Raw genomic sequence first — 14,662 nt, forward strand, 5'->3', positions numbered from 1 at the left:
TGCTGCATTGCGTCCCCCAGGGGCACCTCCCCTTCCTTGGGCTGGCTTGGTCTGTTCTGTAGAGGGACCACCTCGCTGTCCCGTGGTGGTGCACAGCTCACTTCAGGAGAGACGCAGCAGGAGCAGACCTGTGAGCGAGCACGGGTACTCACCTGCAACAAGAGGAGGCGGATGGAGAAATAGGAGTGTGGAGAAGGCGGCTTCTCTGTTGGCCTGAATTTGGCCAGAGGTGACATCTGAACCTATTGCTAAGCTCATACAAGTTCCACAACCGGGCTGGATGCGGTCCCGGTGATGTAAGGAGGCAGTACCTGGGTGCCCACCTTCCCCAGGCGTTGCATTTCCTTGCTGTGTAACTTGACCAGAGAGGGATTTTTATCAGGAGCTGCTGTATCCTCACCAGCAGGAGCCCTCCCAGGACCTGTGCCGTGACCGTGTAGGTGGCTCGCTTCTCTTCCTCTGCCATGTCCCCATGCAACTGCACGTCTTTACATTTGTGTTATTTGTCAGTTCTTCTGCTTTTTGTCTGTATGCCAGGGGAATGAAGCGCATGTCTTTCAGCTGGGATTGCAGAGGTTTTGATGTGTTCTGGATTCATGGGACTGATGTAGAAGGGTTTAATGCAAACTTGCTTGTGCTGACAAACTATGGCCCTGTCCCAAAAGTGGCTGTTGGGAGTTCCTTGCAGTTGTGCAGTCGTCTGCGTCAGTGTAAGCCCTCTCTACTTGTTCACAAACAAAAGAGCTGATTCTGGTGAATGTGCAGGTACAGCTTCTTGTGTCCAGGCATCACAGTTTCTTCCTGCCTCTTGCTGTTGCAAATGCTGTGCCAAATTTAGCAGATAAACCAGATTCTGGTAAGGAAATGGAAGTCAGGCTCAGTTCTGACTATGGGTGTCTTTTACCTCCATTCGAACTGTCCATTCCCCGCATCACAGCTGCTGGTCTGGTAGCTGGTGCGGGCAGTTTCAGAGTCTTTATAAACAAAGGGAAGAGGAGAAGTAAAGAGTGCAAGGGGTACATCGCCGAGTGTCTTGACTGATCTAAGGGGCTTGCTACCAAGAGATGTTTCTCTGCTCTCATGGCATTAGGTAACCAGCAGTAGCAGAACTGCTGTAACTTCCAGCTGGCATGTGTCTGTGGTGAATCCACAACAGCTTTCCATAGAGGCATTATAAAGCCTCTATCCTGGATGGAGACTGGGAGGGCAGTGGATGGGGCACATGTCTGTCCATAAGATGGTATCCGTGGGGACTGTCCAGAGGCACGATGCCCTTTATGGCCTCCTGTACTCGCTGGAGAGATAGCCCGGGCAGTGGCTCTCACACTGCCTGGTACCTTCCCGACATCCCGTTTGTAGGCCCTCTGGGTTGAGCCCTGTGCCATTGCCGTGAGGTGTCCCTGTTGAGATACTGCAATATTGAGTTGCCTCTTGTGACCTTTGTCTTGTCTCTGGTGGGAAGTGCTTCTCGCAAGTCGGACACTGTGAAATGACCTGTCAGATCTGGCTGCGTAAGCGGGGTTATGTTATGAAGCACTGAGCATCGGCATGCTAACACTGGCTAGCTGCTCCCCATGGATTCAGCCTGGGTAGCAGACCCAGTGGGAGCAGCATGGGCTCCTCCTCCAGCTCCTTTTGAAGTAGCAGGTGGATGAGTGTGTTCATCTGCCCGTGCTGAGCCACCTTCCTCGGGGAGGGCTTGGGAAATGGGTCGGGAGGAAAGGAGTGTGGACACCAGGATCTCAAATGAAGATGAAACTCATCAGAGCAGGTGTGGGGGAATTGTGTTGGGAATATCAGCGCTGCCTGGCCGAGGCACGTAGGGCTGGAAGTGTTGGAGGCCTGTGGCTAGGGTGTGAAGGACTGCTTGCTAATGCCTCGGCTGCCTTGCAAAATGCTCACATTTCTGTGGTTATGCATTTGGTTGTGCATTTAACCTTAAGCTTGTGTAATTTGAAACGCCACCTCAGAGCATGTAGTGGGCAGAGTCCATGTGTGTACGGGCTCAGAAAGAGGTGGAGGCTTATGCTGCAAATGTCGAAGGGAGGGAGGAAGTATCATCTTCTGTCTCTTGGATCTTCAAAGCTTCTGGTGTGGCTTCCAAAATTTTTATAGTAGTGGGGTGGGGTTTTTTGGTTGTTTTGTTTTTATTTTTGTTCAGAAGAGGGAAGGAACTGATTAGTAAAGTCCAGAGGAAAATGGGAGGGAAAACCATTCCTGGTGCATGCCTTGAAGTGAACTGCTGGGCAGTGACTCATCCCAGCCAGGACAGCAATTTCATGTAACAGAAAATGGGCAAGAGGAGACACGTGCTGGAGGAGATACTTGTGAGTATGAAGCCGTAGGAGCTGAAATAGCAAAAGCGTGATAATTCAGCTTAATTGTGAATCCCCAGGGAAGTGAGCAGCGGTGCAACTTTTAAGCTCGTAGGTCTGTGGATTAGACGTGCAAATCTCATGTTTCTGGAGTTTAAGAACTGTGGATTCCGCCCCCCCCATTATTTCCATCGAAGCTGATGCTAAACACTTGGTCCTGGTAGCTGGAGCACTGCAATTCTCTTCTTTTGTTTCTGAATGTAGGCCCTGGTGTTTGAACTGGTAGGACTGACATCTGGATGTGTCTGGTCACTTGACCAGCATTTCAGCAGGTTTTTTGAGGCTGACCTCCCAGTCGTTAGAGACACATCGTGTACTGAACAAACACAAGGTGAATTTGGAGCATCCTGTCATGTTATTCAAGTATTGAGTTTTGGACTTCTCTTCCAAACGCTTTTTCTGATCAATCTGAAACACTTAGGTATGGGGAAGAGGGATCATCGCTTTTTTTTTTTTTTAATAATCTGAGATCTTTAGTAAAAACACAGGCAGAGGGGAGTGTTGTCATGAAGTAAGGGGGCAGTTAAGATCATCTCTTGAAGATGCTCTCACAGCCTGAGAGCTGAGGAGGATGTGCATAAAGATGCATTACCCGGTGGCTTTGGCACGCTCCGTGCAGCCGTTCCTGCCACTGCCAGCATCACTGGGGAGGCCATGGGTTACACCCGAAACAAATGGCACCTTTGCGGCCACCGACCTCAGTCCCTGGCACAAGCTGAAACCTTTGGAGCGCTGTAGTGCCCCATCTGTTCGCTGCATTCGCCCTCCCTCCCCCAGGGGCATGCTCTGAAAGGCTCACTTCTAAAGGTCACCAAAGGCTATTCGACACTGCTTTGGGACAGTTATTGTTTGGACGTGTTGCCAACCTTAGTCAAGAGCACAGGCACCTTTCTATTTTATAAAGGTGAATTCAAATCAATGAAACCAAATGCAGCTGTCCACTCCCAGAGCCTCCTAGCGCATACTTGCATGAATTCAGGAAGGCTCAAATTTTATCTTAAGGTTTTTTTGGTCTCCCTTTATATAAACAAAATAAAAAGGGGCAAATGCATTGCAAGGCAGAACCTGGTTTGATAACAATGGGTGTAAGAAAAGGCAAAAAAACCTGTAGGCACTGTTTCCCCTCACTTCTGCCCTTCAATTAGATCACCCTGTGCCCTCCTTTGTCTGGTATGTGGCTGGCATTTTTTTATCTGGCTAGGGCTATGGTTGCTCAAATCCAAGTTGGTTTTGGGAAAGGCCGTGGTACCTCTGGCATTCCTGCACTCTGGGCCTGTCTGCTCCTCCGTGAGCTGATGCTACCGGTTATTCCTCTGGTTGGAAGGGGCTTGCAAGCCATCAGCTTGCAACTGCTTGTCCACAGCAGGAGCCAAAAGCCTTTTTCCAATAACCGCTTCATTCTGCCTGATCCTCATTCTGCAAAGGTTTGGAAAAGTGCTTCATAAAATGGAATCAGCAATTTAATAACAAATTAAACATTTTTGTGAACTTTCCAATGCTTATTATGGTTTTCCTAGCCTGGCTAAAACCTGGAGCAGCCTCTCTTTGTGGCGTGGCTGCTGCCAAGGCATGAAGCCACATGTGGAAATTAAATCTATAATTTTCAAACATCAGCATAGGTCAAGGTTTTGTTTAAGAGTGGGCCAAAGGCACTGGCTGCTTTAATTACTGCTTTCTTTTTAACCCTGTGATGAGATGCAGCGCTGTTAAGCAATGGTGGGTCACATAGCTTCCTTGGGCTCTGCCGATTAAGAGTATTCCGAGGTGGTGAGGAAGATTAATGGCTTGTCTGCAGGCGTGCGGAGTGCTGTGAACTGCAGTGGGACTGCACAGCGTGCCAGCCACGTGCTCAGCGCAGGGCAGCTCTCCCAGCAGGGTAGGCTGCCCTGCACAAAGGTGATCCCTGCAGGCACTAAAAACATCCTCACCAGGAGCTGATGGGGAGCAGCTCCTGTGCCATATGCTCTGCTCTGCCCCATTGCACGCCGCCTTCCCCTGTATGGAAAGCACGTGAACTGGGGACAGATTTGCAAGGGCTGGAAGAAGGCGTGTTGGACCACAGCTACAGAGCTCAGCGTTAGAGCTGGGCAGGTAGGGTAGGGATCATGGCTGGAAAAAATAAGTGAGAAACCTCCACAGCAGTTGTTGGTCCTTCAGAATCGGGTCCTTGAGCCGTTAGTTTCCCTGGCTGTGGCAGGCTGAGAGTTGGGGCTCTAAACCCTGGTCTCTCTGGCTAGACTAGGGAGGCAGAGGTACTTGCTGAAAATGGATCTATCCTGTTAATCCCTTTCCCTTGGCTGCAAGGGGAACCAACAACTGGAGCTGATAAATTCCATCTGTAATGATAAATCCTCTGGGAAATGTGGGCACCAGGCTGTACTTTTCGGCCAAATTTTTTGACTTGTACTTGAAGATTATGGTCTGATTCTAGGCAAGTCTAGACTTCTGCTAACTTTGCGTAGGTCTGTGTGTATGCTTATCCGTGTGTTTTATTCTAGACAAGCACTTGCTGCTGTTAGGACTTGGGGATTGGTCTGGCAGAGTCCCATTTTCCCTGCTCCATCTCCAGACCTGCTGGACGTCCTACAAGCCAGAGCATTCGCTTGTCCAGGGAGAGGCACAAGGCTCAATCCTTCGTCTTTGAACTGGATCCAAATTTTCTGCTTTCTGGAGAAGCGCTTGGCCCACAGGTTAGAGGAGGTGTGAGTAGGGTGCCAGAAGCGAGTGGCGGTCACAGTGTGGATGCAGCTTCCATTTTTACGTAAGGTTCTTGGGGGTACACTGGCAGGAATACCAGACCCTGGGCCTCCCAGGCAGCTGCTGTGCTGGTCAGGCTTCACGCCATTGACTCTTTGGCCAACTTGACACTGAACCAGGATGCTGAATACCAAGGAATTCGCAAGACCAAATTCTCTTGTGTTTGCTGTGGTTTCAGTAATGGGTATGCTTTTTGAGGAGGAGGTGGAGGCTCCTAGCTGCTGTTGCTCACATGGTTTTCTCAGCTCATCCGCAGGGCAAGGAAGAAGGCAGAATACAAGAGGGGCATCTGAAGGCCAGTCCAGTGGGTAGCCAGGGTTTGTGGTGCCCGGCATCGCTGTCTGGAGCCATGTCTATTTCCTACCGCTAGCCAGGGGGCCGTGGAAGGTGCAACACGGCCGAATACTGCCCGAACTGTCACAGGAGAAAGTGGGTCCCAGGGAGGTGTCCTGGTGTCAGCTGGGATAGAGTTTATTTTCTTCTTAGTAGCTGGTGCAGTGTTGTGTTTTGGACTTGGTGTAAGAACGGTGTTGATAGCACACTGGTGTTTTTAGTTGTTGCTGGGTGATGTTTATACTAAGTCAAGGACTTTTTGGTCTCCTGGGCCCTGCCAGCAAGAGAGCTGGAGGGACATGGAAAATTGGGAGGGGACACAGCCAGGACAGGTGACCCAAACTAGCCAAAGCGGTATTTCATACGATATGATGTCATGCTGAGTATATAAACTGGGGGAAGGAGGAGGAAGGGGGGGACATTTGGCATTATGGTGTTTGTCTTCCCGAGTAACGGTTAGGGGTGACGGAGCCCTGCTCTCCTGGGGGATGGCCGAGCACCTGCCTGCCCATGGGAGGCGGTGAATGAATTCCTCACTTTGCTTTGCTTGCGTGCACAGCTTTTGCTTTACCTATTAAATTGTTCTTATCTCCACCCTTGAGTTTTACATTCCTTTCTGATTCTCCTCCCCATCCCTCTGGGTGATGGGGAGTGAGCAAGCGGCTGCGTGGTGCTGGGTTGCCGGCTGGGGTTAAACCACGACAGGAGGAGAGTAAGAGCCCAGCGGTGAAAGGTTGACTGACTTGCTGACTGCGGCCAAGGCAGCTGGCACCGATCATGGGTAGGTGAGAGGCCGCTCCCTGCACTGAGCAGGCTCCCTCCCAAACAGTGACCCAGTGCCCTGGCTGAGCAGGCAGGAGGCAGAGTAGGGTTGAGGGTGCTCTCGCTTCAATGCAACAAGAGACCAGCTGAGCTCTGGATTATGCACTCACGGGCTCTACTGAAAGGATGTTCTCCTGATTTATGTGGTTTTTACTCTCGTTTGCTCTCAGTTGCTCCCAGAGAACAAACCTGTATTAGCAAATAGACCGCATGAGCACTCTTAAATAATCACATTTTTCCTGGTACTTACGACCTCCTGTCTCAATTTTTCAGAACGCTTTCAAATACCACTTACTTTCTTTCTCCCAGTGTTGGTACTTGTGTTTCAGCTTTACAACGTGAAGCTGATGAGGACTGGTTTATCAGGATCGGTTTCAGTCAACAAAGGAAACCTTAAAGTCAGCTCCATGAATACGTCACACCTGCTTTTCTAACGTAGCTGTTATTTCAAAGCATGAAAGATCTGAAAGAAAAAAAATTACAGCAGACAAGTATACGGCCTTGCACATACCGTTTTCCTTGCTCCTCAGAACAGCAGTTACATGTCTGGAGATCCTTGCCTCTCCTTCAGCAGGTCCCAGTGGATCTTCAGGCAGAAGACAATTCAGCTTAATGCTGGAGTAAAGCCATTTCACCCTTACAACTTTTACCCTTCTTTCCTTCAGTGTGTCACATCTGACACCGAGATTGAGCAATCGCATCTCTATAACCCAGGAAAATCCAAAACCGTAAGTACTTAGAGCAAAATGTTAACTTCGCTGCCCTGCATATCCTATACACGTCACTGTGCTGTCAAAGAGTGAGCGATGCACTGTGCTGACGAGGGAAATGAGAACAGGGAATGCGGCAGATGCACAATTTGGCAGTTAACGTTAATGTAGAAACTTAAACTTTTGGCATTTGAGGGGTTTATTTCTGAGCTTTAGCAATAAGTATTGCTGCTTTTCCCCTAGCACATAGATTGTAAATAAATGCCAAGTTTTAAAAAGCAGCTCCAGAAAAGAAAGTGCAGTTCATGACAAGTTAAGAAATGGCAAATCCTTAAAAATACTTGAGGAACTTAGAGGCTGGTGGAATCAGCTAGCCCTCCCTCGTCACTTAACCTCTCTTAGAGCTGTAATCTGGGCTGCTTTCATAGCCCAGCTGTCAGGAGACTAAGGTGAGCTTGAAGCTGCCTGCTCCTGTGTTTCATTTACCAGGCTAACACTGCTCACCGACACTTTCTCACCTGAGATTGCCTTAGTGACCGTGCAGCTTCCTGAAGTCCTGGGTCCTGATTCTTTTTTAACCCATCTATTACTGCAGGAATCAGGTGAAGTCAAGGCATTTTAATCACAACATTATTTAGGAAAACAAGTATTGTTACAGCTCTCCAGTTGTATGCTAACATTCTGAGCACCAGAGCACGGCATGCAACACAGCAGCTGTTAAGTATTCAAGGGTGGAATTCCAATAATAGTATGCTATATAATCCCTGGATAAATATTTATGCTTGTGAAGGTTAAGTGACTTGGAGTACTATAAACTCCAGCCTTTTGGGCAGGCCACTGCAATTCAAGCCTTCTTTCCGTGACCTCCCAATGACCTCTCTCTCCCAGTCTAGAGGCCGAGTGATTGCTGGAGGTAAGAATTCAGAGCGGATCCTGAGGCATCGGCTGAGCAACAACGTGGTGCATAAAACACATCAGATGTTCTTTGAACCCAACTGAACTCATCTCAGAACCGCTTCTTGTCTCCAACATTGCTTAAATTTCCTTGCAACCGCTCCAGGGTAACTTCATTCACAAACCCTGCGTGATGATGTCACAACAACAAGCCTCTTGAAGATGACAAGCATCATATCACAAGCTGGGTTTTTGGTGTTTTATTCAGGTGATGGATGGGAAGTGTGTAGTTATCCTTTTTTACTGTGATGGCACATTAGTTCAGGGCCTTTCAGCATTTATAGGGAAAAAAACCCAAAACCCCAACAACAAAATAGGCAAAGCTGTAGTCTTAGTGAACTCAGTAGAGTTCGGATTCGCTCCAACCATTTAACCTGAGTGTGTTTTCAAAATGCAGTATAATCCCTCATTTGCTTCCTAAGCTACATTCCAGAGGGATAACAGATATAGTCTTACTCCTTTTTCTCCATCTCACTAACGCCATTATTTGCTACCTAAAACCAGAGAACAGAACTCCATTCAGTACAGCTGAGGGGTTGCTTTTCACTCCTACCTGTTGACCATGCGTTAAGAATGACCCCATCCATGCTAGACAGAAGACCAAGCCACGATGACATTTTAATCCAAGCCATGTTTTTTATTTCACTTGCTGCTTTGAAGCCCTGGAATGATATTTAGACTCATGTCTTCTACTGCGAAAACAGAACGCACCCTTGGCTTTTCTGAAGCGAGCCATCCTAAATCAGGGCTCTGTCAACTTATTCTACTTGCCCAAAGGAAACACATTGCCAAAACCATGTCTTGAAGCAGCTTTCCTAAAAAAAGTCTGATTTATTTCTAAGCCATTCCACCATAGTAGCTGTTGTCAATACTTGCTATTTTCTTTGGAGCAGGAACATTATCAGCAGGGTTATGGCTTACTAATGCCATGTTGAGGATTGTTTATTTTATCTGGCAGTTGATGTCTAAAATAATGGCTTTAGGACAACAATATACATTTCAGTCTGAGGAACTCATTAATAATACTTTCATCCACAGGAGTCTTAGGTTTTATTTTGCTTTACTCGGCACTGGGAAATTTTTTTTCTTCACTTGTCCTCTCTGAACTTGCCGAGCACGAGTTCCAAATCCCAGAGACTGCATTGATTCTGTTAAGTACTTTTGGTCAGGAGAGATGCACAGCATCACCAACAGTTTCGCATCACCTCCTAAAAGCAGGAAAATGACAAAACGTATTTACCTCATTATTTTCAGTAAGTTATACGCTGCTAATGTACTGATCTACACCACAGTGAGCGTAGGCTACCACTGTTTTTATGAAGCAGAAGACTGCCCATGAAGAAGGCTGTTGAAAACAGACGGCTCCTTCAAGGGAAGTCTGTCTAACGATATATTTGCCGCAGCAGAATAGAAGTTTCACAATTTGTAATGTAGATTTTCCCCCCTTATAGCTTCACCAGTTAGTCAGCATGTATGTTATGGGTCAGGGCACCTCATTAAACTTTGTCAAATGTTTGTAAATTTGGGGTAATGGCAAAATGGCTTATTTGTGTGACAATAAAGCAAAACAGACATAGAGGTTCACAGAGAATGATTAAACAAGGAAATTCCTCCTTTCAACACAGTGTTACCCAAGTCATACACCAGGCATAGTTAAAATCAGGCTCAATGCTAATACAACATAGCTCCTAAACTCCTTTCTTTGGCTTTCCCTTTTAAAAGTGGGGACTTCAGCACTAGGTGAAATTGCAAGTTGAAGCAAAAATTAAGAGTCTTTCAGACACTCTGAAGAACTGTTCCCTCAATCACTGCCAATGCCTTGAACTGGAGACTAAAAGCACAAGGGCTGATGCTTTATAGCTGCAGAAAAATGGACTAATACACCATATGGATGGACACAAATCTGACGTTACTGCAGGAATTACACTTGCTTTAAAACTGTTTCTGCATAGATGAGGAGCTAGAGAAGGTGACCCAAACACAAGCTGTAGTGCAGTACCACATGTCTGTTCTGTCTCCCTCCTTTGTCTTACTGCTACAGGGCACAATGTTGAGGAATGTGCAAGTATGTGACTACCCTGTAGTAATAAAAGAATGAAGCTTAACTTGTAAACTGTACCTGACATGAAACACCAATGAAATGCACTTATTACCCTTTAAACGATCCTATTAGAGATGCTGTGATTTTTACAAGCGTATTCCTAAAGTGAACCTTGGAAACAGCAAGGTTTAGCCGAATTCAGGAGGAGTTCAGAACTCTTGCTGTGCACTCACACTGCTCCAAAGCCAGTCTTTGAATAGAGGCCCACATACAAGCAAAGAGTACAAGATCATTCCCTAATTTTACACAACAAAGGAGGGGAAAGATTGGGAAAAGTAGTCTCTACTGTTGAACGAAAGTCAGAATAATCCCTCACCTACAGAGTCCTGAAGCAGGTGTGTAAGTTTGCTGTTCCGATACGGTACATGAGATCGCTGTTCTGCTATTGCTCCAAGAACATCTGCTAGGGCAGACAAGCTGCGGTTAATAAAAGACGTCTCTCTCAGCGCTGCACCTGTCACTCCAGACATACCTAGTACAGTGTAGAAAAAGGCAATGGTAAGACTAAGCAAAGCTACTTCAACTGTAATGGATGAAAAATTCTGTTGCTGCATTAACATTTTTAAAACACAAATTCTGAACCAGGACTTCCAGTCCACCCATGCCAAAAGCAAGATGCAGTGGTTTTTCACTCGACTGCCAATACATTGTTCAGCACTTCTACTCTTTTGAAGGAAGGTTAAAGGAGGTTCAGTGTCTGCAGATGGTCTGAAGCATCTCATGTTAAAGTTGATCTCTTCATCTGTACAATGCATCTTGGCTCCATATGTGTTAAGAACAGGGAACTGAGAAATTAGGAACCATAAGAACAGACAAGACAAGGCTGCTTTTGAAAACGCCAGTCCACAGTGTCCCCAGAGAGAAACCTGTTGTGTTCCACCATTTTTAATAATAAACTGCCCCATCTGTATCCCTTACGAAAAACAGGAGTGACACTGATGGCATAAGCTGCAGAAACACAACTGTACAGCAGCCGTAAGGGTGAGGGGCTTATGTTCACCAAAGTCTGTAAGATCCTGTTTTGTAGTATCATTTGCAGTAAGGAAAGCGATAAAGGAAAATGATGCCCTTCTACCATCCACCCAGCACGGTGGTATGCAGCTATGCTGCCCCTGAGCAGCACTGGACAGGTTTGGTCTACACACCGCGTTGGACCAACTTAAAGAGGTGCTGCAAATGCAACTCTTTGATCAGTCTGCAGTTAGAAGTAATTAATTCCTCCTGTCCTTACCTCTGCCATTTTGGGAAGAGAAATTTGCTACTGGCATTTAGCATCACATTATTCAAATTCAACCTTTCTTCAGGATAAGTGGATGAGGAACAGAGGCATCTGCAATCACTTCTTACTACCCAGAGCACATGATCCATGCTAGGCAGAGCTAATGGTAGCGGGATGAGCAGACAGGGCTAATAGTTTCCTCAGCTGCTTACTGTCCCACCTCTAGAGAAGTGCAGAGAGAGGCTAGGGATCTTGTTTTCCCTTTAGGCCACCATTTTTCAAACTGGGAGAACAAGAGAGGTGTTGAAGAGGCAAATGTGAAAAAGGTGCAGTAATAACAAAACGCCCAGAAGTCTGGACAGTAAGGGCTGGAGGAATGTGACTGTGGGAGAGGATGGAGTTGGAGTAGTAGAGTCTCTTGGCAGAGGCACAGAGCAAAGTGGTTTGGAAGACCCTGCCACAGGGTGGACAAATAATCTGAGATAGGACATATCTCAAACTAGCTTTACTGGGGTCACTGTGTATACAGCCACCCCCAAGCTTCTGTTACAGCAAGTAAAGGTGGACTCCTGAGACAGTGGATTATCACCCTAAAGCAAAAAATTGCAGATAGGTGAGGTGGTACATGCTTAAATTGCTGATTATCTACATTTGGTTAGATAAACTTCCACGAAGCATTTAGCTGAGTTTTCAAACTGAAACCTAGTTTGCTACAAACAGACCACTTAGCTTGTATATGCTGTAAATGACCCAGGATGGCTGTAGAGCGGGGCCTCGCAGTGTGTGAGAAGCCTGCTGTACTGCAGCTCACTTAGATTTGTCCACATTTTAAACCAGTTATGAGTTAATGGCTGCCCTCACTTTTATGACAGTAAGTCCACCAGCATAGCTGATGGCAGAGGTTAGCTGCTGCATGTGCTGGGCCACATCGAACGCTGATGTCAGTAAGCACAGCTCTTCCGGCTTTGCTGGAGGATCTGGCCCACTGAGCCCCAAACCAAGTAAATGCTTGTCCTGGTTGAACTGAGAGAAAACACACACACACACTGTTGCTCAATTACATGTTTACCAAACAGCTTCCAGTACTCAGAGCAAATGAAAAAAAATAATGTATTATATTAGGTTTCTCTGTAGAACAAAGGTTTAACAGTGAGCAACAGCAAGAATTCTTTTGGCAGTAAAGTAAAAGACTCTTTCATAATACTGGTTCAGTTTTCAAAACATTATTTCTGGAATGGTACATTTGGCTGCATGGCTTTTCTTGGTAAGAAAGCTTGTCCTTTAGGAAATAATCAAGTTTTTGAAATTATTGTGTGCCTAGAGGAGGCAGGAGGAAGAAAATTCTTTGAAGAAACAATGAAAACAGTATTATCTTTTCAACACTAACTTCCACTATAAGGCAGAAAAACCCACATGTGGTGATATCAGCTATTAAAGATATTTGTAATATTTAAATAATTTACGCACTTTAAACATCTCTGTACAAAGACATGCTAATTTTCAGAGTAGAAAAACAGGCCTAATAAAACCAGTCTGAACAAATAATGTACCTATGATATGGGTGACCGCCCTAGGCTTACTTCAAGCTTACGCAAACAGACTTTCAGTTAAACTGTACCAGTGTAAAACTGGAACAATCAGCCCCCGAAATTTGCCAGGATCTGTGGAGTTAAAGCACCCACTGTATGAACGCGGGGTAGCATGTATCCCTTCAGAAATGGTAAAGACAACTATTGTCACCTAGATCTGGGAGGATCCATGCCCAAACAGATGCATTCACTTACCAACACACTCGCTACCAGCCAGGTCCACCAGCTGCAGTCTAGTTTTGACTTGCTTCATTTTCTCAGTTGCTTCAAGTTGTGCTGGTGAAGAGGGTCTGGAAGAAGAGGTGGATTTATTGTCTCTCATTTTTTGTGGAAAGGTGCAGGAAACCTCTTTATTTAATCTCTGACTGGTTTGTTCTTCTTCCCATGAAGTACCTGGTTAAGAGAAAAAACAAACAAGGAGAGCTTCTCACTGACAGTGGAAATAGAGATGGAGGAAAAATGGGGCATTAATAAGCGAAGCAGAATACCTGCTGCTTCAGGCTATTCTAACAGAAGCAATATACAAGTCAGAAGCAATGGCACAGGCAGGCTGAATGGCGTCTTCTATCTTATTTAAGGTTTTGCTCATCAAACCGATCGTACCAGTTGGTAACAAGACATGGTGTAGGTTATTTTGCATCTAAATCTAATATCCCCATTGTTCTCATTTGTATGTGCAAAACAAGAAATGGGAGTCCAGTAAGGACTTTAAAGAGGCATTTTTTTGTGTTTTAGATTGACAGCAACCAAAGTGAGATTTTAGATGTTTGGGAGCAGTAAGCTCTGAAGTCTGTCTCTATGTATTTAAAACATCACTTGCTGGTGCTCTGGCAAGAAAAAAAAATCCTCATCCTGCTTCTTCTGTTTTGTCCTTCGCTGCTGTTCCCTCTAGACTTCTTTCAGCCCTCATATCCCACTGCTGCATCTCCACATGATGAGTTCTTAGCCTCAACAGCGTTACTCCCACTTGTTCAGGTTGGTCACCTACTGCTCCTGGTAGTTCTGTAGCTGCGCTAGACTGCTTCATATCCTTCCTCTTCCTCAGCAGCACACTCTCTGCCACAAGGAAGAGGAAGACAGATTCTTTGGGAATATGCTTTCACATTAGTTTAGCAGGAGTATATGCAGAAGAGCTTTCCCAAAGAAGTTGTGCTTTTTTTCTTCAGTGTTTGGTTTTCATCTTCCTCTCTCTCTTTCTCTAAGATGCAGAAGAATAAAAGGCACGTACTCTGCTACCGGTAATAGTGACAATAGACTTTTGTTGGGATTTAAGAGTAGTAGTACTAAGTTCCCTGCTGCAAAACTTGAGTAAAGAGCAGACTGAACTGCATTGCAGAGCTCTGCACTTCTCCAGCAAGGCTATCGCTAAAACCAGAGCTAGCTGCTCACAGTGCAGATGGAGCAGCTGTGCTGGTTTACACAGAATAGATGGCTTCAGGCCACACAGTGCAAAAATACGTGTTCTCACTCCTCTCCGGTTTGAGACAGGGAAATTAAGAAACTGCTCCCCTCAAACAACAGATAATACTGAAACAAAATGCTAAAAAACCTTAATCAAACGTGAAGAAGTGCTGGCTTGTCAACCCTGTTTTAGGTGCAGAACTCATGACAGACTTTACAACTTTTTATTTAGTGACTTAGATCTCTGGTGTTGAGATATTTGACAATCACACCTAGCTTTTAAATCAGGATTTTCCCCTTTTAAACAAGATAGAGAATGCTGACACATTGCTATAGAGAGGTCCCATCTGCAGTGCTGCTCTGCCCCCCTACATTGCACATCTTGTCCATGCACTATAAGC

General features: G+C 45.9%; 1 protein-coding gene across 2 annotated transcripts in view; it reads right to left on the reverse strand.

Moving 5' to 3' along the window:
* Positions 1-8,989: 8,989 nt before the first annotated feature.
* KIF25 (kinesin family member 25) overlaps positions 8,990-14,662 on the reverse strand; it is a 42,941-nt gene continuing 37,268 nt past the window's right edge. For both annotated transcript variants that reach the window (XM_056344372.1, XM_056344374.1), the window contains exons 13-15: positions 13,056-13,253; positions 10,369-10,524; positions 8,990-9,159 (exon numbers count right to left, since the gene is read on the reverse strand). In XM_056344372.1, the coding sequence (XP_056200347.1) occupies positions 9,002-9,159; positions 10,369-10,524; positions 13,056-13,253 (512 nt within the window). In that variant the 3' untranslated portion in view covers positions 8,990-9,001. The remainder of the gene's footprint in view (positions 9,160-10,368; positions 10,525-13,055; positions 13,254-14,662) is intronic.

This window comes from Falco biarmicus, chromosome 6 (genome assembly GCF_023638135.1).
Source record: "Falco biarmicus isolate bFalBia1 chromosome 6, bFalBia1.pri, whole genome shotgun sequence".
Taxonomy (NCBI): domain Eukaryota; kingdom Metazoa; phylum Chordata; class Aves; order Falconiformes; family Falconidae; genus Falco; species Falco biarmicus.